At 37.8% G+C, this 25,000-nt stretch overlaps 1 protein-coding gene across 8 annotated transcripts in view; it reads right to left on the bottom strand.

Moving 5' to 3' along the window:
- The window catches only part of Ehbp1 (EH domain binding protein 1), a 266,956-nt gene that overhangs the window by 75,125 nt on the left and 166,831 nt on the right, over nucleotides 1-25,000 (bottom strand). For all 8 annotated transcript variants that reach the window (XM_029545445.1, XM_021210545.2, XM_021210546.2 and 5 more), the window contains 4 exons: nucleotides 18,994-19,172; nucleotides 18,371-18,419; nucleotides 13,317-14,207; nucleotides 7,259-7,402 (listed from right to left, as the gene is read on the bottom strand). In XM_029545445.1, the coding sequence (XP_029401305.1) occupies nucleotides 7,259-7,402; nucleotides 13,317-14,207; nucleotides 18,371-18,419; nucleotides 18,994-19,172 (1,263 nt within the window). The remainder of the gene's footprint in view (nucleotides 1-7,258; nucleotides 7,403-13,316; nucleotides 14,208-18,370; nucleotides 18,420-18,993; nucleotides 19,173-25,000) is intronic.

Here is a 25,000-nt window from a genome sequence, read left to right as displayed (position 1 = left end):
ATCATGCTCTTAATCATTTAAATTACAAGTTAGTGTTAATTTATTTCTCTCTAATAGAAATAATAAGTACAATTAGAAAAATGTTTTAGTATGAATTTAATTTTAAAACTTTGATCAACAGAGTTTACTAAGTATAATATTTATATATTATACTTATATGTCTTTATATAGCCACACATAGAAATTACAAAAAAGCTACTCAGGTTTTTATAAAAAATGATTAAAAATTTTTATATTAATTTCATTTTATTTTATGTACGTGACAATTCTACCTGCATCTATACACCACACACTTGCCTGCTGACCATGGAGTTCAGAGAAGGCATCAGATCTCCTGGAGGTGGGGTTATAGATGGTTGTGAGCTCCTGTGTGGGTGCTGGAGTCAAACCTGGGTCCTCAGCAAGAGCAACAAGTCCTCTTAACCATTTGTTTTTACCAAAATGATATTATATGATTTGTTTTTGTTTTGTTTTGTTTTGTTTTTTTACCAAGTGGATGATAATTCTATCTTTTATTATCTGGAGAATATTCACTGAGCTAATTTTAAATCTACTATATACAATTATTAGCACTCTAGACTAGTTCTATTTAAATTTATTATTTTCCAGCAAACATCAAAGTACAAGACTGATAACCTAACCCTCACGACAACCACATGCATTTTAAAGGTATACGCTGGGAGCTGGAGAGGCTTCTGTGGATGGAGTGCCTACTGTACTCTCAGAAGATAGGATAAAATCTTTTTGTAAGTGTAGCATCCACATGGTAGCCTGCGGCTGCCTGTAACTCCAGGGCATCAGATGCCCTCTTCTGGACTCCACAGACAATTGTACACACATGTGATTACACAAACAGGCACATAATTAAAAATAAAACAAATCATTACGATTTAACATGTAAAATAGCTTGTATTCCTCTCTTCTTCTTCTTCCTCCTCCTCCTTCATAAATAGGCCATCTGGGTTTATTTCTAAGTCTAGTACAACAAAGTAACTATTTTATTTTCAAAATTAGTAAATCTTAAAGACTGATCAAACTAAACTCTTTTCTGAAATACAGTTTTCTTTGGATTCAAACATTCCTACAAACCTTTGAAGATAAATACTGCCAACTTTCTAGGACTTACTAAGTTGTGGGTAGGTTCTTCTACCTCCTAAGGAAAGAACCAGGTCCTCTGTGAACTGTGTAGAATGGTGTGTCATTGTACTGAGATAACAAATACAACAGAAGAAACTTCAAGGCTGTTTTGTAATAGGGCCAGAATAACGTGTTTTGTTTCTTTTTAATTTTACTTATTTTATAAAATAAAACTTAAAAAAATTTACACTTACAAAAAGATTTTATAAGTATGAGGGTTTTGCCTGCATACACATAGAGCAACCTGTTGTGTGCCTCACCTAGTACTTGTGGAGTTTGTAAAAGTTATTTGGATCAGGGTCCTCTGCAGAAGCAAGAAGTCCTGCACTCTGCATCCCCCCGTCCTGCTTCGCCTTTTACAGAAGCTTCCTCCTCAGGTGTTTCCTTCTTATAAAGACCTAGAAGGTGGTATTTATGCATCTTGTTGTCTTCTGAGAATAACCGAGATAGTCTGTTTATGTGGGATCATCCAGGTATGACACCAGGCTGTGTTCAGTGATGAAGAAATTGCTCTTCAGACTTGAAGCATACAGCTCGAGTAGTCATGAAAATGTTTAGTAAATGTTGGGATTCGGGGCAGACTTGGCAGCTAAATTCTAGTACAAGTCCCCAAACATGAAAATGCCAGATGTGTGGGGGAAGGGATGATGTCCTAAGTGAAGCTGACTGGTACAAGCACAGCAGAGGGATGTCAAGGAGCCCAGCACCTCAGACCCACGGGGACTGCAAGGGCTTTTATGGTCTAAGTACAAATACAAGGGAAAACGAGTGTACGGAGAAACTACCAACTAGAGCTTCAACTATCAGCTGTATTTACCAAACACTTGGCACTGGGTACTCCGAGCCCTTGTGCTTAGGTGGCACAGAGCTGAACAGAGTAGACCAGTGTGCTTCTAGTAAATATGGAAGAAGACAGTAGAGGGAGAGTCAGGAAAGAGAAACAGCAACCTCTTGACACAGGAACATAAGAATGTAGAACTCCAGATACTCAAACTATTAAACCTGCACTGAGAACTGCAGAGACAGAAGCGGGAGCCAGGTGAGGAGAAGGACTGTGAGGGCCTTTAGGACAGTGTAAGGAGCTGGGATTTATTCTCTAAGGGAAAGGGATGCTACCAGAGGGTTCTAAGGCTTTATGTCTTCAAACTGATATTTAAAACTTTATTCTCTTTATAGTTTACAACCCTGAATATCCTAAAAAGTAGAACTTTGCTTCCTTTAATCCTTAGCTTTAACCCTTTTCTGATTTGCCAGGAAATTTTCACTCTTGGTCTAGAACTTGGATAAAGTCTAAAAAAGTAGTTCATCTGTGTAGAGCACAATGGACATTACCCCATGACTATGTACTCTAATATGAATTACAGTTCTATTCATTTTTCTTGGTTTGTCACCAAAAGGTTATCATCTGTATAGGAACCAAGGACAAAGGGAAATACATTGTTGATGAGTCTCAATCAATGGCCTCCTAAGCAATAAAAAAGTTCTACAAAGTTCTTTCACAACTGCCTGACTATTCTCAACTGGGTTTCCCTCTGGCTGTCTCAAACTCTCTGTAGACCAGGCTGGCCTCAAACTCACAGAGATCTGCTTACCTCTGCCTCCCGAGTGCTGGCACTAAAGGTGTGAGTACTACTCGAGGTTTTCTGTAAACTCTTGACGATCCTAACCTCAGTATCCATTTTCTCCAAGACTCAAGGCCACTCTTATTAGACACCAACAGATTGATTGATTGTCTAACTTATGGGACTTCCCAATTACTCTGAGAATGTACAGTGAGTAGCAAGTATGTTCTTCCAGCCCAGAATGTTAACTTTTAGTAACAACCGCACATTATAGACAGGGTAAGACAGATTTAAAAAAAAAAAAAAAAAAAAAAAGACTTCTATAAATTAAAGCACCAGTTAGAGTAAAATGAAAGGAAAAACAGCCAAAATCACTTCACTGGAAGGAAATGCTAGACATTTAAAGGTGGGGTGGGTTAGACCTTTTCTTTAACAAAAGTCTTTTTGATCTCTCCAGAAAGATGGAGTTGCTGACTCTCCAGGGAGTGGTGGGTTGGGGCTGGTAGTGATGGCTTTCTTCTTCTTCTTTGCTATTAATTTCAGTGTCAAGCAGGGAATCTTTTTCTTAATTTTTACAAATGGAAAAACAAAACCAGAGATAGAAGCTATTTCCTGTCTTGACCGTCCACTTTTACTGTTTGTGTCCTCCTCCAAGGGTCTCCAAGCCATGGAGAACACTGACAGACAACACACCTTTGTGTAAGAGCTTATCAGAAACAAGGGGGAAATGACCAAACTTAAAAATCCACTTTGTACTTGAAAATGTATTAACCCTGTATCAAGTTTCATATAAAAGGAATGGCTAACCTCTCATATTTATGAAACTTCCAAGTTTTTTTTTTTTTTTTACATTGTTCGTTTTATATCACTATCAAGTGTCAGAACACTAGCAATAGTCCTGGAATACACTGTCCAGGCCAGCAAACTGCTACTGTTAATTGACGCAGGGTTGGGCACCTGAAAAATGAGCACCAGTGAAATACACAAGAAAAGAGTGCTTCCAACTGAACTTGAACTTTTAACAGAGAAAAAGAAATACTGGAAAAGTATCTTCCATGCCACATGCTCTAAGAAAGAGAGCTCATTCGTCCAGCTTAATAGTGTGGTCCGCATCTTCTCTCCTCCCTGTGTAACTATTCAGTACAATATGGTAAAAGTGATTTTGAGACTGAATTATAAGACACAGTGAAGGATATAAGCAAAGAATATAAGGTAACATATATAGAACAGGAGGAAATATCTTCAAACTACATATTTAGTAAGGTGTTAATGCCCAAGCTATACAACATCTAGCTACAAACCAAGAAACCAAAACAAAAAACCCAAACTTTCAATTTGAATAAAAATCTGGGAGAACTTTAATAGGTAGTTTACTTGTCCAATATATATACATATAATATATATATATATATATATATATATATATATATATATATATATATATACACACACACACACAAATGAAAAGAGCAGTATCAGTAGCCAGGGGAAATTCAGATAAAAACCCCACAGAGCTACCACCTCCTGCTGTTAGCAGAGCTGTTCTGTAAAACAAAAGCTTGAGCCCAGAGTGGTCACAGACCTGTGACTGCTTCAGCACTCAGACTGAGGCATGAAGATAAAGAATTCAAGGCCAGCCTGGAGAACATACAAGACCACATTTGAATAAAACCCCAAACCACACCAACAGTTAATGAAACCAGTAAGAAAAGGAAGACACTGGCACCCTGCCACTGCAGAACAAAATGGTGTAACAAAATGGTGTTTTAACAGTATACAGATGCCTTAACAACTAAGCAGAGACTGACCCCAGACAATACAGATTTCCCAAAGAATGAAAATGGGGCTGGGTGTGGTGGTGCACACCACCTGTAATTAGAGCACTCTCTGTAGGGGCAGGAGGGTGTCTGTGAGTTCAGCTGGGTCTATACAGTTAATTCAGTGTCAATCAGGGACCTACCAGGATCCCATCTCAAGCAAGTGAACAAGCACCAGTCACAAATACTAGGTGATTCCACTTATGTGAGGTACTTAAAAGATAAATTTATCCTATCAAAGAGTAGAATGATGGTTGCCAGGAGCTAGAAGAGAGGGTGATAGGAAGATACTGGTCAACATGTATAGAGCTACAGGTAATAAAATGATTAAGTTTCAGAGATCTGCACTGGACCTATAGTTTAAACTTAAAAATAAGATGGTAGGTCTCATGGTAAGTGTTTCGATTACAGTAAAGTAAATTAAAATGAGATACTCTTTTATAGCTTTCAGAATGTCTTACTTTTCTGATCTACCTTCATTTATTATATATCTCTTTGGACTTAGCTCTGTGCACATTACTTTTGGACCTATTAACAGTATTTCTAAACATTTTGTACTTTTCACATAGGAACACAACTGGATATTAATAAATGTTACCAAGGTGTGATTCCCACTTGGTGATATGCACCCATTTTCAGTTTAATAAGTTCTAACACTTACATACCGACAAAGTCAAGTTTCCCATTATCACTTCCCATCCCCTAGAGTTTGCTCACCCATCACTAAGCTGATCCCTGTCAGCAGTGACAGCTTCTGGTCACCCTGGTCCAGACATGCATGCACAGTACAGGTAGACACTGTGGCTCGGAACACCTGTTACTCATTAGGCTACTGTGGATCTCAGTAGCTGAGACTCTGTTGTCACCAAGCAGCACACACTGAGCCCCCCTTGTCTTAGGACGGGGCGTGTTTTGGGTTTTGATATGTTTGGGAGTTTGGATTTTTATACCAGGGATGTTCAAACTGCATTCTATTCTATAAACAGATCATGTGTTTATTCATTCTTTTTTGATACACATATAATTTTGTCCAGTTTCTGTGTGGTATAATGTAAGGACTATGAAGCCAGTCACTATGGTATATGTCTTTAGTCCCAGCACTTGGAAGGCAGAGGCAGGTCAACAGATAATGTATACATCAAGTATTTTGAATTTAAAATCAATACTTATTTTCTAAACTTATATTTAGAAAATTAGAAACGGATTGCTCAGTTTTTAGTACTTGAGAGAAAATGAAACACTTTTTCCACAAATAATAGTACCAATTAAAAACCCTTTCCTGTTGCTGTTAAGTACTCTTTTTGCAGTTCTTCACTGGAATGGCTCCTTTAGCAACCTAACCTTACTTCATGCCTCAGCTTTCGGGTCCTGAAGCCTCTCTCTTCATCTCTGCTACAACACACAGTTCTCATGCCCTGTGCGTACTTTACCATCTTTCTTCCCACCAGAATAGAAAGTCGATCATGTGAGAAACAGAATTGCTTCAAATATACAACAGTTCTGTCTGAAAATAACACATTCTATTATAAGTTGATGCTATAAAACATAATTAAGCATTGAAAAAGCTAAAATAAAGTTTACATGTTTTTCCTTGGAACAGTCCTCAAAATTAGTGTTTTTCTTCATTTCTTGTCTGTCTGCCTATCTATCTATCCATCCATCCATCCATCCATCCATCCATCCACCCACCCACTGATCAATCACTATTTTATTGAGGCAGAGTCTCACTCTGCAGTGAAGCTGGCCTGGCACTTGCTATGTAGCCCAGGATGGCAAACAACCCTCCTGTCCCCACCTCCTCAGTACTGGGACTACGCCATAAGGCATTACATCATCTCAGCTTAGTATTTTTCAAACTTTTGTGACTGTGATATGTTATTAAAAATACATGTGACTGAAGTACAGGAAGCATGTAACTAAAAAAAAAAAAGATTCACACACACAAATCCATAAAGTGTAATGAATTTTCATATTTTCTATTCTCTTTCTTTTTGTTAAAAATAATGGCTGAGTAAACTTACTTTATATCTCTTTATTTCATAAACACCTAAAATTTAGAAACAATACCCTAGGTTGGAGATCAATAAACTGGCACCTATAAGGACTTAAAATAGAATGTGATTTTTATATGTGAGTAAGGTTATTGTAATTTTCAATGAGAAGTTTAATATTTTGCCACACTGAAGGATTTCTACTGTTGTATGTTCATTACTATTTGGGAAGCACTACAGAAAATTGAAACATGGAGAAAATGTGGCTTAACCTAAGAACAGAGGTTTAGGCTCAGGTTCAAGTCCGAATACAATTTACTGACCAGGAGACCTTGTAAAAATCTGTCTTGCTACCTGGGAAGCAGTGAGAATATCTCCATGGAGCTATGTAAAATACACACTGCAGATACCCAATAAAATGTGTGAAACTATAGCTTCTAACAAAATTCTATAGAGAATTATCTTAAATAGAATATAGTTAATCATAAGATATAAATGAATAAAACCAGATATTTATAACATATAATTTCTCTTCCAGAACTATACTGTTCTTCATATGCAGCTAACAGCATCGCTTAGCAATAATAACAGTGTAGTTGGTCCCATTAAATGGATTCATCAGTTGAGTAAGTGATCATGTACCCACAATTTACAGCCTATGGAAAGTAACTGAGTCAATTACTCCCCTTCGCCCCATCACCACTGTGATCACTATGAACACTGTGTGCTTCTTGCAACCCGTGTTCCTCACATCATTTAGCTGTCTGCTGCAGAGTGCAGGGGCTGCGCTGCCACCATGCTTACTCCCCGCCTTGAAAGCAGCATCTCTTCTTGCTTGCTCAAGCAGAACTCTCGCTCGCTCTTTCAGCTCCTCTTGTCTGGACAACATTCGGTGCTTAAAAGCAAAGATACATAATTAGAAGTCAAACCATAAAAATGCAGTTAAAGATTAGATAACATACTAAAATAGTTAGGTGTATAGTCTTCGTAACAGGACTACCTATAGAAAATATTAATGTTGAGAAGAAATTGTAGCATGAATATATGTTTTGACAAAAATGAAACATAATATTATTCCCTAATACTGAATGAAAATTCAATATAAATTTACTTTATAATTATTTATTATTATTATTATTATTATTAATTGCGTGTATGTGTGTGCATGAAGTATGTGCATGGGTGCAGCTGAGCGCGTGCCATAGTGCATGTGTGGGTGGAAGAGGGCAACTTCAGGGGGTTATTTTACTTCTTCCATTGTGAATTTTATAGATGAGACTCAGGTCATTAGACTTGCATGGCAAGTGCTTATACCAGCTGGGTAACTCTTATTAGATTTTATTTGAACATATTCTCATAAGGTACATGTCAAAATTAGATGATATATTCAGGTCTTTTTGTAAGCAGATTATAATTTACCAATCAACAATATAATAAAAAGTTCAGCTCTATTTTTATAGTCTAATAGAACCAACAACTATTTATCTTCACTTTATAAACTGTTCAATATTTAATTAGCTGTGGCAATATTCTTTGAATTTTTGAAAATATTTACAGAAAATCCCAAGCTTGTATGTATATATGCATACATACATGGAATATGTATGTCGTCAAAGGTCTCACTATGTAGCCTAAGCTTCTTAAACTCTTTATGTAGCTAATCCAGGTAAGATTTCAGCTCTCACTCTACTTGCCTGTTAGCAGAGTTGTGGGGCTACCAGGGTGTGCCACCACGCTGACTAATGTTGCTATATTCTGTAAACAGAACCTGCACAATTCCTCCACTGATTATTCTATTTACAAGGAAGCAATCTTATCAGAATTGAAAACTATTATGTGTTAATGAGAAATCTTACAATGTGTTTTTGGAGAACAAATACTGACCAGAAATGGAAGCCAGTTCTTAAATAGTGGTATTAATCAAAAGCATAATATCTACAATAATTTACGAATTTTAGAACCAGACATATCTTAATTCCATCTCTTAATTACAGTCAAGTTCCTCAGTCTCCCTAAGTCTGTGTACTCATGGGTAAATGGCCATGACAGTAGACCATTCGCACAAATACGATGTAAGAGAGAGTTACAGCGAGCACTGGTACATGGTCAGCACATAAAGATTAAATATTATTAGATACATAGTTAAATGACTTATTTTATGTACATTGATGTTCTGCCTGCTTGTATGTGTGTGTGTGATGTTGCTAGATCCCCTGCAACTGGAGTCACAGACTGTTGTGAGCTGCTCTGTGGGTGCTGGAAATTGAACTTGGGTCCTTTGGAAGAGCAGCTAATACTCTCAACCACTGTGCCAACTCCCCGGCCCCATATTACTGTATTTTAACCCTTTAATTTCCCTATCTTAGAATAAAACAACTCACCTGTTTGAAGACCCCGGGGGGTCTAAATTCTACAGCTCACACCTTCAAGCTGCTAGGCAATCACTCTAAAGCTGTGTTTTGCCCTTAAAAGCACATAAACCCTATTTCTAATTCAAAATTTACTTCATATTTATTGTAGGGATTTTAGAAAACAAATGCAAGCTTTCCCCCTCCCCCCAAAAGAGTTCAACTAATTCTCTTGCCTCAGCTTCTGAGCCTGGTCAACAAAAACTTTTTTATTTTTTGTTTAGTGTGTGTGTGTGTGTGTGTGTGTGTGTGTGCACGTGGAGGCTAGAGGTCATGATGGCTGACTCCTGCTTACTCTCCCGAAGCTTGGCCAGGCCAGGAGGTCCAGCCCGGAGTTAGCCTGCCTTCTCTCTCCAGGCGTGGGTGGCAGCAGCACTATCTCACGCTCAGCTTTGTATGTAAGCGCTGTGGATCCAGACTCAAGAGTTCATGCTTCCTCTTCAGCCCCAACATAAACATTTCTAAGGGAACTTGATACTCGTTGCTACAAATGCTCTTCAGTTAGTTGACTGCTGTACATGTGAGCCGTGGGGTGTTTTCAGTGCTATTATGATCAAAACCAAAGAGGCTTCTGAACATAAAGAGCAGGGATGTCAGTTTTGGTTTTCAACTGAAGCTCTGAAGTTTATCATAACTGCAAGTAACTCAGTGAGCCCTGCTTTCCCATGTACCAAACAGGCTCCAAGCCTTTCACGTAATAGACAGTTTAAGGAAGAAGCTGGTAAGGTATATAATTGTCATTATATGCACAAAGACTGAAGTGGTATGTCTGTAAGTCCATATTAAGTTGTAGCTCCTGTGAGCTGGTGCTCATTAAGATTCATGCTATTTTATTAAGTACTAAGAATAATCACTAACAAATTCTGACATAACATCCTTTTATGGAAGATTTGACAGACAATAAAATATATTAAGATATATATCTGAAATTTATAATGTATCTAAAAGAGAAACAGATATTTGTATAAAATTTAGCTGCAATTAGAACCTACCAAGCATAAAAACCCACATTACATTTTTGGTGTTAGACACTGGTTCTGTCAACTTCCTGTCAAGTGAAGCATCCTATTTATCCTAAGTAGAATTCCTTCCATTGTTCCTTCCTTTCTTCATCATGGTCTTGTTGTGTAGCTCAGGTTAGCTGGGAACTCATGGCAGGCAGCCACCTCTTCTGCCTCCTTATTGAGGGGACTACAGACAGGAGCGACCACCACACCCGGCTTGACTCTAAGCAAAGCTTTTGAGTACAAAGCATGGGGCCTGGGCGAGGAACGAGCAAACACAATGCTGTAAACCAGCTCTTACTCTCTTCATCCTATGTAACACACTAACTGTGCAGATGGAGTCTTAGCAGAATTACATTTTACAGTTAAATGGGTTAACAGATATTAGTTCATTTAATCCTTGTGGAAATTAATAGATCACACTGTTAATTATTGGAGAAAAATTAAAAATGAGAATTCATGTTTTTAGATTATTTCTAATTTTAATGATTAATCAATTTCTATCTTTAAACATAGTTGCTTCAAATATGATTTATAAGAAAAGTCTGTGTTGGATAGAACTAAGATTCATCAAATTATGCAATTGTCATTCAGCACATAAGGACTGGCATTTTCCATTTCATTAAGAAAAAAACCAGCAGAGGACCTGCAAGATAGCTCATTAATAAAATCACCCGCTTTTAAGCCTGATGACCTGAATTCCATCCTGAAGCCCTCACTGGAGAGAACTAATTCCTGAAAGTTGTCTGTGCACGTGGGTATGAGTGAGTGTGCACATGTGTATGAGTGTCTGTGCATGCGGGTATGAGTGAGTGTCACATGTGTATGAGTGCCTGTGCATGCGGGTATGAGTGAGTGTGCACATGTGTATGAGTGCCTGTGCATGCAGGTATGAGTGAGTGTGCACATGTGTATGAGTGTCTGTGCATGCGGGTATGAGTGAGTATGCACATGTGTATGAGTATCTGTGCATGTGGGTATGAGTGAGTGTGCACATGTGTATGAGTGTCTGTGCATGCGGGTATGAGTGAGTGTCACATGTGTATGAGTGTCTGTGCATGCGGGTATGAGTGAGTGTGCACATGTGTATGAGTGTCTGTGTACATGGGTATGAGTGAGTGACCTGCAATGACAAGCAGTAAGAGCAATGGGATTTCTCAATGCTTGTACTCAATCTGCTGCAATATCGTAATCATAGAGCATTCAGGAAACACTTATTTACTTGTGAGAGGATAAAAGTAATAATGATAAATAGCATCCTAGAGTCAAACTGTTTAAACTTTGGGTATCATTGGGAAGGGCTTTGAAGAGCTTCTGTGCTCCCTAGTTGTTGGTTTGTTGGTTTTCCAATATTAGAGATTGACTGTAGGGCCTCCAGCACACTGGGCCAGACCTCCTGCTTTGAGCTACATCCCCCTGTCCCACACCTCACCTTGTAACTGACAGTATCAGAGAATCCATACAAAAAATTTCAGACCAACTTCAGAATTGCCATGCTTTAGCCGACAGAGACAATTCTGGGGTTGGGAGCACTACCAACAATTTAAAATCAGAGTGACTCAGGAAGTGTTGGTTTATAAAGGTGAAAAAATTAGAAGAACCTCATTTAGTTTAGTTTGCTTAAGATTTCTCGTTTTCAATGACCATGTAAACATGCTGACTGTAGTCGGTGGAATGCTTGCCTTCCATGCTTCAAGCCTGTCTTAATACCCATCGCTGCACACACTGGGGACAGTGGCTCCTGGCTCTGATCCTAGCACTCAGGAAGGAAGGTAGAAAGATCCATCCCCACAGATATCTGGAGGACAGCCTGAGGTACATAAGTCTCTGTCTAAAGGAGAAGGGAAGACGAAGACGGGGCGTGGGGGAGAGATGAAGATCTGTGTCCCAGTCTGAAAGGGGGCCTGCAATAAACATAAGGAAAAAAAATCCTAATATAAAAAGTGTATTTTTGGCTGGGGATGGCTGAGTCAGCCACTCTACTGACCAAGCACCCCGGTTAGGACATTCACACTATCTAAGTGAAAACCTGAGCCTCTGTCGATAAGACCCCAGGTGACCGACACAGGTTAATTCCTAGAACTCACTGCCAGGCAGCCCAGAGGAGCCGAGGCCCAAGTTCAGTGGAGAGAGATCAAGAAAGACACCTGATACCGACCCCTGGCTTTCATGTACTCACAAACACATGTAAAGAAATCCACATATACATATACGCACCACACACAAAATGAAAAGGAAACAAAAGAAAAGCATGTGCCATAATTTTATTGGCAGTTTTTGTTGATCTACTTAAAAACGATACACACACACACACACAAAGATGCACACGCACACACCTCACCTTGTAACTGACAGTATCAGAGAATCAATACAAAAAATTTCAAGGGTAAGTGTTCAACACAACGTTACAGAACCTTGCGAGAAGAAATACAGGTTTTATAAGAATTTTTATTTTAATTTTCTCAAAGCAGGGGCTCATTATTTAGCTCATATTAGCCTGGAACCTGCTCTGTAGCCCAGGATGGTCTTGGACGCCCGATTCTCCTGCCTCAGAGCGCTGGTTTGGTGTACCACCATGCCTTGGAGGTAGTAAATGTAAGACCTAAGCAACAACACATCTGACATTGCCATTTCTAATACAACTAAAATGTTTAAGGTCACTGTTCTGAGTGGAAAATACATAACTTGGCATATACAATATACACTTTAGAATTATGCTCACATTGAATAGAGTACTGAAATATCCTTGATCTTCTGTTGGAGACAGGGCTTTCTACAGCCAAGCCTGGACTTTGAATTTTTGGTCCTCCTGCATTAGAGTCCCAAGAATTGGGACTACAGGAGAATATACCATCCTAAACTTCTTTGACAGCCTAGTGAGCATTATAAGCAATGACATTTTTTTTAAAGTTTTATTCATTTGTTATCTATCTATCTATCTATCTATCTATCTATCTATCTATCTATGTGTATGCATGTGAGCCTGTATGGGTTAATGCATAGAACATGAACACAACGTATCTGCAGAGGCCAGAGAAAGGAGTTAAGATTCCCTGGAGCCAGAGTTATGGGTGGCTGTGAGCCACCACACACACTACAAGTAGGTGCTGGCCCTGGCGAGGTAAATGCTTTTAACTGATGAACCATTTTTCCATCCCTTGTACTGGTATTTTGATTTGAAAAGCTGACATTCCTCATCCTTCGACTTTAAAGTTGGGCTTAAAATATTCTACTTCAAACTTTAAATATATAGTAGTTTTTATATATTTTAATGACAAATGAGACTTTGCTTTTATTCATGTATAACATCTTCAAATGCTCTATCAACACAAAAGAATAAAAAGACAGAATAGCCACTTACTAAATATCTCCCCAGTGCACACTCCAACCCACTTACCTGAACTGTTTTGTTGGAGTGGTCTGCGTGATTTAAAGTGCTCTTGTCTGCATCTGGATCAGACTCTGTCTGCCTCAGAGAAGCACATGGTTTTGTCGTGAAGTCTGCGTCTCTGTTATATGAATATTCAAGTTTAGGAGGAGAGGATCCATTTGGCTTTGTGAGAGCCAGTTCACCATCCAATCTGCATTCTAAAGATCTGGAATTCTCCAGTTTCCCTTGTTCCATATCACTACTGGCACTTGCAGTCTGAAGCTTCTGCTCGTAAGCTGAGGGTGGAGACACATCCTTCTTTTTATCACTGACATATAAGTCACTTAATTCCAAGTTCTCAGCTTTCAGTAGTCTCTTCTTGCCTAAGGTAACCGGTGCTTGGGCTGAATCAGTACTAGTACTTAGCCCCGGGTCATCAGACCCTGAAGTCCTCACGGAGCTCTGCTGGGCCTTTTGGGGCTCCGTGTCACTTTTAGTCCTGCGGTAGTAAGGGGAGACTGTGCTTGGACTAAGGTGGTCATCTGGAGTCTGGTGTTGACTTTCAGACTCTCCCACCCCACAGTCCGTTACAAACACAGAGTCATCCTGGGACAGCAGATCCATGGCCCCACGGGCGGGCTGGTGAGGTTCAGGCTCCCGCTTCAGATCGCTCAGCTCAGCATAGAATTTTTCTTGATCCACAGAACTGTTTGTGTCTGTCTCATAATTTCCAACTTTATATGTGCTCTTACTGCTGTTTTCTTCTATCTGAACCACATTTAGTTCTTGACCGCTAAAATGTGCCCTTATTTGATAGAGATAAGTCATAACAGTCAGTTTGTCAGGGATTGCTAATAAAACCATATCAGAAGGTTCCAGTAAACGGGAAATTCCAATGCTGGCAAATCCATCGTAAGCCTTCAAAGAGAAGAAGGGACAAACAGACGGTACACTGAGCAGCTCAGTCATCTATCTTAAAGAGAGCATAATATTAAAGCTTTTTGTTATTGTAGGGCACATAAAATTACTGACACTATACCACAGGAAAAGAATGAAATTGCAAGAAAAAAATTAATAAAAAGGAGAGAAGAGAAGACCTTACTACATAACATCCACAAGCACAAAACAAGCAAGAATGTGAGTTCAACAAAAATCTTAAGAGGAAAATTTTAAGATGAGGATTGGGGTATGAAGAAATGTTAGACTAATCCATCGCCAGCTTCTATGGTCTCTGCCCGCCCCTTTGCCATGGTCATGTAATCACAGGGCAGAAGCACTGCTGGACAAGCCCAGAGAACTAACTACTATACTGCTTGTATAAGATGCAAACAAACGTTAGTCTTAGAAGCATCGAAACATTTCTAATATGACTTGGGGTTAATTTTCATAACGAGGATAGTGGCTTCATTTTTACTTCTGCTGTTTTGGAAAGGATGAAATGTTTTGAATACTGCAAGGTAGCTAAGACTGTGAGGTTGATTGTATTATTTTGTTAGCATTTAAACGACTGTGGCACATCAGGTTTTTCTAGTTTTGAAGAACCAAAGCTGTTTCTCAATTTACAGTTAATTATTACTACCCTGAAGTAACCCTTGAAACAGCACTGTGTCACTAGGAAGCATTCAGTCTCGGTCAGAAAGGAAGGGCTCTGCACTACTGACTGAATTTATATGTTAAAAATTTCTGTTCTTGACAACAACTTGCATTTAGAAACACAATTTAATGTTTGTCTTAAAAGAAATGTTAGGAAGTTATTTAATCAAAAGAATTTTTGTGCTTTTATAGCAAACTTCTGCCTTTGAATTTAATCAGTATTCCTGTACCTTTAACATGTGAAGAAGAAAATGAAAAATAAATTGTGCTATTAAGACCTATTCAACTTCCACAGAACGATGCTTTATAATACAGATTCTTCGAAATATCTGCTAGAGAGGTGGCTCAGTTGATGTACATGTATAGACTTGTTTGTTCGTTTACATATTTTAGGAAAATTAAAGTCATTTTCTTCCTTGTGTGTCCCGACTACCTGATGGACAGACATCAATAGAGGACCATCAGGAAATGCACCGCAGGCAGTAGTCTAAACATTTCCTAATTATCTAAAATGCTGACACAGTGCTTAAGATCAGGTGTCACAGGTAAATACCTTTTGTGTTGCGTTTTCTCGTGGGGAAAGTCCTGCTGGTGTTTTGCTTCACTAGCCATTCATTTTATGCATACGAATCGTGCTTTAAAACAAACCAGGTTTCTTATAGGAGGTAAATTTTTTGTCAAAGAATTTATACAAGTTAACTTCTGTCATGGTCAATCACAAGCTGTGATTGTACACGAAGAAGGGGGAGAGTGTTTGTTTGTTTGTTTAAAGATACATATATGTATATAATATAAATATTATTTATTGTGTGTATACGGGGTTGGAGTATGTGGGTGGGGGTGCATGGCTGATGAGGTGGGTGCTGTGTGTGTGTGTGTGTGTGTGTGTGTGTGTATCTAAGGATAACTTGTGGGAGTTCATTCTCTTTCTATAAAGTGAGTGTCAGTGACAGAATTCAGGAGTTAGGGGCTTGGCAGCAGGTACCTTTATCATGGAGTCAACTCATCAGCCAAGTATCTTTTCAAAGAAAATTATCTTATTTATCCCAAACTGTTAACTTAGTCAAGGAAGAGTCACTGACAATCATATCAGAAGTAAAAGTGAAATGTAAGAGGAAGATTTTGGTTCCTGAATACTCTAAAAGCACATGACAGCACAAAAGGTTATCAGGGAGAGCCCTGTAATACAGGAAATAATCTATAGGTTGCAACTAAGTTTCTCAAAGTACACACGTTGCGATGAAACACTGCAACTATGTATGCTGACATGTCCTGAACAGTGTGCGAGAGAATCAGTATTAAAACCCTCATTAAAAGTCAAGATTATCTGCCATGGCATATCGGTTCGATATCTGGGGGTTGAACCAGTATTTTATTTTATTTTATTTTATTTTAGTTTAGTTTTTTTTCGAGACAGGATTTCTCTCTATAGCCCTGGCTGTCCTGGAACTCACTCTGCAGACCATGCTGGCCTCGAAGTCAGAAATCTGCCTGCCTCTGCCTCCCAAGTGCTGGGAATAAAGGTGTGCACCACCACTGCCCGGTGGGGTTGAACCATTATTAAGCCATGCTAAGTAAACACTTATTTAGCTGTATAACTAGTTTCAAGAAACCATGCAAATGGATTATTCTTCCTCATGCAGTAATTAGAGAAACATATGTAAGTGCATGTTACTTAAACCTTAATGAGATTCTCTCTATATATGTAAAAATACATACAGAATAACAAAGGAAAGCTCTACTTAAAGAACAATCATCATTTAATTGGTCAGGCCTTGCTATGTTGCTCAGGCTGTTCCAAAACTCATGAGATCAAGAGTTTTCCTGCCTTATAGGTGTAACACAACTGACTGGTAATCAGCAGTTCATTTTCTAACGCTGATATCTGCATTTATATTAACCTGTCACTTCAGTCAAATGCAAGGAAATGAAAATAAAGAAATGTTAACTCTATGGATATAGTTTAATAGATTAGAAAAAAGGCATTTCACTTAATAAACATGGGCTTTCTAAAATTATGTAAGTAATTCATGAGAATCACTTCCTTTGTAGAAAGCCTACTAGAAAGTGCTGGGGATTGAACCCAGAGCCTTCAAGTTCTTTCACTCAGTGAAATTCCTAGCTCCTAAAATGTAATCTCTGAGAAATAGGTACTATGCCTTTCAGGTGGCATAGAAGGGAGGGGAAAGGGGAGAGGTAAGACTTTTAAGTATATTATAACTCTACAACTCACATCATGGAAAATATGGCTTTGATTTAAATTCTTAATTAAACTTCTACCAAGATTATAATACTTTAAAAAGCGATAGTTCCATTTAATTTAATAATTTAAAGTATATTAAAAATTTTTGTCTCCAACAGAGATTATTTCCCACCTTGCTCTCTGGGCTCCTTTGTCATTGGATGCCCTCCTGATATAGCTATAATGTGCACAATTTTTTGTGAACATATTAATTAATGTATGTGTGAATACAGACACATATGCACGCATAATCTTATGTAGCCCAGGCTGACCAAGGATCTTGAATTAACCCTCCTGCTCCCAGCTCCCAAGTGCTGTGCTACCATATCCAGTCAATAATTAATAATTTGAAGGACTTCTAAACTGTCATTTTTAGAGATCTTCAACAATTGGAGTAAGATATGAAGGTTCACAACAAAGGAAATGTGAAAGTTTAGTTACGGAATTATGATACAATGTATTATAGAAAATATATTTTGCTTCAACTGTGTTCAAGAACTTGCTGAATTACCTCTATTGATACACTTACAGATAGATCTTCAGGTTAAAAATGCCTATCCTAAGACAACAGTAACACTGGTTTTTCAGTTGAGAAACTCAGTTCAATACAAACACTGAGTGTGCTCTGTGAGCAGAGCTTGATGCTGCTCTCTTTGCATATTGAAAATCACATATAGCATACCACCTACAAGAAAACACATTCATCAGCCTTAGCCACAGTCAGCTGGCCCACAAGGCCAAATCCTATGTGGCTGCTCTGAAATCTGATGGGATCTATATCCTAATATGGAGGTTAGGAAGTTATGATGAAGTGTATATTTATATCTGGAAATATATCTTTACTAGAAAGTTAAAAAAAAAGCATTGTTTATGGTTACTTTGCGTTCATTCACAAGCCCGTGTATTCTTTTTTGCTTACCCGCTAGATTCCTGCTTTTATCTCCTAAAATATTTTTCTAAAGTTACATAATAGTCACAAAAGCTTTGGGTATATTCTTCATAATATAAATGTTACAATAAAAGCAATATGGTTTAAGAAATACTTAACCCTTAATGATATCTGCCTTGTATTTATGATCTTTAAAGTCCATGCAAACCATAGTAAACTATGCACTTACTTAACCTGCACCGAACAGTTCACCTTTGCACAGTTACGATCTCACCCAACACCATTGCCTTTCTCAAATTAAGAAAAAGATGCAGTGAAGCCAAAACGGAACCTTCTCTTTCTCCTGGCATTTCTTACCTTTTTGTTGTTTTCTTTAATATCTTGAGGATTCAGAGACTTGTAGTCACTGAGGGAAAAAATGGCATAGCAGATATATGTAATACTTGATACAAATAAATTTTTGTAAAATAAATCAAATCTAAAGATTTGATATTCAATAATATCAAAGGGCAACTAGTAATTTAACAGCCATTCAATAAACAAAGCTCATAGTGTAGAGAATTAAGGAAATAAGCAAACAAACAGTGGTGACATGTTTTACTGCCTAAAACTTGCCATCTAAAAGAGAAGTTAGCCAAGTAAGAGAGACTAGCTTTTACAAAGACATTCACCATTAGATAACCCCTTATTATCAATATACGAAGGGCTACAGGGTTGTCTCTTATTTGAACACTAATAAAAATTTCATAATGTCAAGTTTTAATAAGATTAAAGAGAAAAATCATGTTTTTAAAGGAAAAAAACCTGCTCTTAGGTACTGAGAAAAAGGTTGTATCCTGGCATATACTTGTCTCAAAAAAAAGCAAATTTTATAGTTCAAAAACAAGACAGTCAAGTATTTTAGAATACATGCTAAGATATTATTCTGTTTTTTTTAAGAATGCCAGTTATTTACAAATATTTATGACACTTCTACTTACATTAAGTCTGGTCTAAAGTGGTGTAAAATTGCACAGAATGATAAGCCATTCCTCCACGATGTGGTAAAGTTGGTGATTTTCACGCCCCGGTAGTTTTTTGTAACTTCTCGGCACCACGCAAGCAGCGACTGACTAGCGTTTGGCTTTTGCCCCAGAACAGGACTTGGTATCGGGCTTGGCTAGAATATAAGAAAGAAATCAAAAGGGTGGCAAGGGAACACTAAAAGAAGCTAATGGAAGATGAAAAAAATAACATTAATTGACCTAGCTAAATCATTGAAAACCTTTGATGTCAGTTTGGTCCTTCAACACTGTCAGTCCATGACAACGGTTGCCTCCCAGAGGGAGACATAAATCTTAAGTTATTATCTTCTTTTCGCCCATGGCGTCTGTCTGACAAGTAGATAAGCAACACTTTAAACTTTTGGGAAGAAGTCATGAGTGTCCTTGGTGGAAACATCATGTTAAAATATTTGACTACTTAAGGCTGAATAGCTGTGTAACTTACATACTAAAGAAGGTTTCCTAGATGCAATCATAAACAAACAAGATTGGATAAAAATAATGCATTGGCATCTAACTGCAGCATAAACTGTGGAGTTGCAACTACTCTCGGGTATTGAGAAATAACCTGGTGGAGAGCTCTGTCCTAGTAAGTGTAAAACCCAGCACAAGTGGTAGTCATAGTCAAACATTCTTCCTACATACATTTAACAACAATACAGTTTTAATTATTAGCCACATGACAGTAACACTATTTAGATATACTCTAAATGTCTCCTAATTATTTTTGAGAGCGATCTTTGAATAGTAGAGTATGTGTTTATATTTTAGGCACATGCTTCCCCTTATCCATATACTAACCTGGATAACCATGATAGCAGAACTAAGACTCTATAGTAAGATTTTAATTTTAAAGTTTTGTTACTCTCAAAATCATGCCATTTGTTTTTACTGAATAACTACAATGTTTTATGATAATTGTGAAGGCTGATACAATCGAAAACTATAAGAATCCTACTTAAAATTTTTGGACTTTAATTCTTTTAATCAAAATTGTTAGATAGGAAAACAAAAGAGCCATGTAGAGTAAGATGAGAGAATGGCCATTTGTCCTGACATCATTTAAGTTTAGCCAATGATCCATTCCTACAATAATGCTTATTTAAGGCAGACTGATGATGCCCCACTTGACAATAGCAGGTCAGTGCCAAAACTATTAAAATAATCAACTAGGAATCATCAAATATGTAATTTCTTATTTCTATTATCAGATTAGAATAATAACAACCTGGCAAAGCTGTGTTCTTTAAACAATCACCTCTACAAAGCAAATTCTAAACAGTTCATTAACTGTGGAAACCAACATATTCAGGCTTGGTGAACAGCTCAATGCATAAAAACCTGTGCTGCCAAGTCTTCTGACCCGAGTTCAGTTCCTGGGATCCACAAGGCAGGAGGAAAGGACAGACTTGTGCAAGCTATCTTACCTCCACGTCACAAACATGCACACGTGAGCACACATGCGTCAAAGTGTAATAAATAAACAAATTGGGATTCATTTGACCTAATGTAAAGAAGTACATAAAACTTATTTCCAGATATAGGACATTTACTTTAAATAACTCATTTAACTCTCAACCTAATACATAAAAATGAAGTAAATGGCCCATTGTGACCTTTGAATCCCTTTGGTCACTTAAGAGTGATTCAGATTGACTTAGAGGGCTATGAACTTGGGAGTCCATGAATTAGGCATATTTTATAAATTCTCTATTATTTATTTTCCTGTCATTCAAATAATTACCTGTTATAATATTCTATATAAAATTATTAAAGCATAGAAGCATCTGAAACTAGGTTCTATGTCAGGTAGATAATCTGCAATTATAATTATAACAATTTATTTGAAACATGCCATTGCAATTATGACTACATATCCTTATCTCTAAAAAGGTCTAATATAAGAAGGCTAGACAAGCTAAGCTAAAATTTGTATTTGTTCTGACCAGAAGCCTGTGTTAAAAAGAACAATTCACTTTCCACAAAAAGAAGTCATAAGCAATGGAGAAAACTGGTAAAATTACAAACCCCATAAATGGCCATTTAGTTTGCTGAAAAACACAATTAGCAGATCTACTAAATGGATTATCAAGCTGTTGCCCTTTTATCTAATATTCTGCAGAGGGTCATAAAAATTAACAAATTATTTTGAAAATGTTGACATTAGCTGGAGGAGACAGCTATTCCTTGTTATAGCTCTCAGGTGAGTTACTGGACTCTGCTTTAATTTCCTCACCTGTAAACGGCAACTATAAACAGGCAAACGTGGATACACAGCGCTGTAGTAGCAAGGCCTCCTGCCTACCACTTGATCACTTTCAGTGATACTCATCTTTGGTTGTTCCTTACTTCAGTTGTGTTCTGACCTTTGCAGACATTATTCCACTTACCTGGTTCTCTCAGATATTTGAACAGTAACCTTCAATACAATCTTCTGTCTGGCTCTGTCCTAATAAAACAGCCCAGGTCCATTCAAGTCTGACACAGCACTACTGACTCCTCTTACCTTGCTCTATTTTTCCACAATATCTATCCTTTGTAGTCAATATGTGTTAGACTTACTAATTATCTGCCTGTACTAAAAACAACTCTGTTAAGTCAAGACTTGCAATCTGCCTTATTTACTAACATATCTTAGGTTTCCAGATTAATTCCTGATGTACAGAAAACAATCAGTAAATACTGCTAAGTAAAACAAAACACTTAACGAAAGATATGGTAGACCAGTAAGTGGTAACTACAATTACCATGTTGTGACCCTGCACCATCAGGACCAAATGATATCTATATCACCAGCACTATATGTCATTACCAGCATCATTCTGTCACCACCACAGCCCTGAACTGTCACCATATAGTTTTAGCACCACACTATCAACCAAGAATCATCAGCACAGAGTCTTACTTTTGTTTTTTTGAGACTCCTTTATAAAGTCATATCTTTTTTAAACAAAGCTTTACCTAATGACTATTATTTGTATCTTGATATTCTGTGTATGAAACAAGGTTCATGCAAGCCAAAAAATGACTAATTTATGTTTTCCAAAGAAAGGATATCAAAATCTAGTCATCAAATGTAGACGTGAAGGGCTAAGGATGGTGGTGCACACCTTTAATCCCAGTACTCGGAGGCTGGGAGGGAGGCAGAGGCAGGCAGATCTTTGTGAGTTCAAAATTAAACTCTATATAGTGTGTTACAGGACAGCCAGGATGACATAGAGATACCTAGTCTCTTAAAAAAAAAGATTATAAAATAACTTTCAAATATAATTTTAATATCATAATCTAGCAGAATACTGTTAAAAGTATGGTTGCTGAATTATTCTTCCTAACAATAGCAACGGCATTCAGATAACCTAAAAAACTCACTGTAAAAATTTCTAAATTTTAGTAGCTTTGAGAACCTGTAGTTTCATTTCCTACTGCTCTAAGCTTGTGTGTAGTTTCTCTGCCTTGTGAGATCTCCTTTGTCCACGGGCACAGCCACACACTCCTTTGATATTTCTCCCATAGTTCTCCTTCTATCCATCCTCACTCTCAGGTTCCAGCTCTCACTTCCACACACGATTCCCACATACACAAATACGGTTCCAACTCTCTCAAGATGACATTTCCAGCTGGCTGTCCTTCCTGCCATATAAAATTTGAACTCAATATGTTTAAAATCATGAATTTCCTTATAACCTGATTCTTTTTATTGTGTTTGAAAATAATACTGTTATTGTCCCAACTGCATGGATTTCAGCCTCAGAATCACTTTTAAATTCTTCTTTTATATGCCACTTACTAGTTAAAGCATGGGAATGTATATATCCTTGATATGGCTATAATTTTTTTGGAATTTTATCATCTATCTCCTTTTGCCGAGGTTATTGCCTCAGTCTTCCTTATTGCCAATTCCTCCTTTCCTAACCCATTATCAAAGCATGGTGTTCATACAACACTTCTAATATCCCTGCTGGTTTGTCAGCACATTAAAAAAATATCACATTTCTGTACACTAAAACCCAAATCATGCTAAATGTGTTTACTAGCATAATTCACCAGTCTCTAACTCATCCTATGCTTTCTGCCGAAACCCTAGCTTCCCCGTCTCCAGAGTGTCCATACAGATCGTCACTTTTGCCACACATACAACTGTGACAACACCACATTCTTCTTTTAAGAATCCATCTAACTGCCATCTGTACAAAACTTCATCTTAATTCCCAATCAGCAGGCAGGAGTCACTTTCAATATTCTCTTGATGTTCTGTGTCTCCTACATGAGACACGGAAATTTTCTTTGATTATTCTATATTCTACAGAACATATTCTTACAGTGCTCACAGAATACAAGCTGAGTATCAAAGAACCAAATACAAACTTTATATATGCCTCACAAGTCCTTTGAGATAGCAATGGCTGTTTCTAAAGCACAGTCAAGGAAACTCGGGCTACAAAGGTAGAAGTAGATGTATCTATACCAGAGTGTTTCCATATCAACTGAGACTGCTCTCAATATACATTTCACATTCAAAGGTAATACAGCTTTAAGAACTCTGTATATATTGTACATTTCTTGAAACTAGCAATACCAAAACAAACCAACAAACAATACAAAGGCAACTACTCAAAGCAAGTTAAAACTCAGGAGTTCCTAGAAAACCCTTTGTCCAATCTGCTGGACTTTTAGATTTTGGACTAGAACTAGAATAAGAACTAATTAAGCCCAGTTCAGAAGATTTGCACTATTATTGCTAAAACTGATGAGTATTTTGGTCTTTACATTAGGATTCTTGGAGACTTTCCTCAATTATTGCAAATCATGCTTAAAGAACATTGGCTAGATCTGATTTTAGCATTTGGTAAGTCAAGAATAGCAGCAATGGTGAGAACAAGAACATCTGCATCTGCATTATTCGTGTATCTCTGTCCCCATCCCCTTCCTCCCTCTCTGGCTTTCCCAAGGTGACATTACTCATCTCCCTCCTCTCCTTTGCCATCTTCCCCTCCTCTCTCTAAACAAGGGCTCTCCATTCCAGCCTCTGGCCTCATTGATTAGTAGAGTATGACCTTGAACTCTTTGTTCTCCTGCCTTATCAGAATGCTAGAATTACAGGGTGTGGTTAGAGCACTGTACGCATGCTAGAGAGTGAACCCAAAGAACCGTGTGTGTGAAGCTCTAGGCCACACCCCAGCACTTCTCTCTTATAGTAAAAGATCTATTCTGATGGAGTATTATAACGCTGCTAGATAACTCTTAGATTTATATGCTCAGATTAAAACAATACTGAGAACTCTCAGCTACGTTAACATTTTTTAAGAGCAGAAAAATATTAGAAAAGGTTTTAAAGAGCTATCCAACAATTATTGTGAAGTGCAGCAGTGGAATAAAGCCAAGTCAGACAGTAAATCAGTCTATAACGGTTCCTCACAGTGAGCCTGCGGCACTGGATGCTAGGCGGACTCTTACATCAAGGGTGTGAGCACTACTGCCTCCGAGGCAGTATGAGCAAAATGGACAGTGAGTGCAAATCTAATGGAAGCAAATAGGAGTCAGATTCACTTGAGAAAAGGAAAGACCCACCAGGGGTATGGACTGCAGTCACAGATCAGAAACTCAGTTTTGTGGAGAAACTTAATTTTTCTCCTCAGAGAGAAAGGGTTAAACACACTGACCAATTCTTAATGAAGAAACCATCCAATTTATCCAATATATTTACAATTTCCATGGGAAATACATTAGATAAATCTGAAATATTATGTGTTACAAGGGGACAGTACTTACTCTAACAATGACCCACGCTTGATGAACCGCACACACCTGATGGCCTATGAATAAACTCTAAATGAAAATTAGAAACAACTGCCCAGCAGCCTATGCTGAGTATAAGTTATATACAATCAACTGCCCAGCAGCCTAAGCTGAGTATAAGTTATATACAATCAACTGCCCAGCAGCC

Source organism: Mus pahari, chromosome 13 (assembly GCF_900095145.1).
Source record: "Mus pahari chromosome 13, PAHARI_EIJ_v1.1, whole genome shotgun sequence".
Classification (NCBI taxonomy): domain Eukaryota; kingdom Metazoa; phylum Chordata; class Mammalia; order Rodentia; family Muridae; genus Mus; species Mus pahari.
Note: the sequence above shows the minus strand (reverse complement) of the source record. Positions and strands in the feature narration are given on the sequence as shown.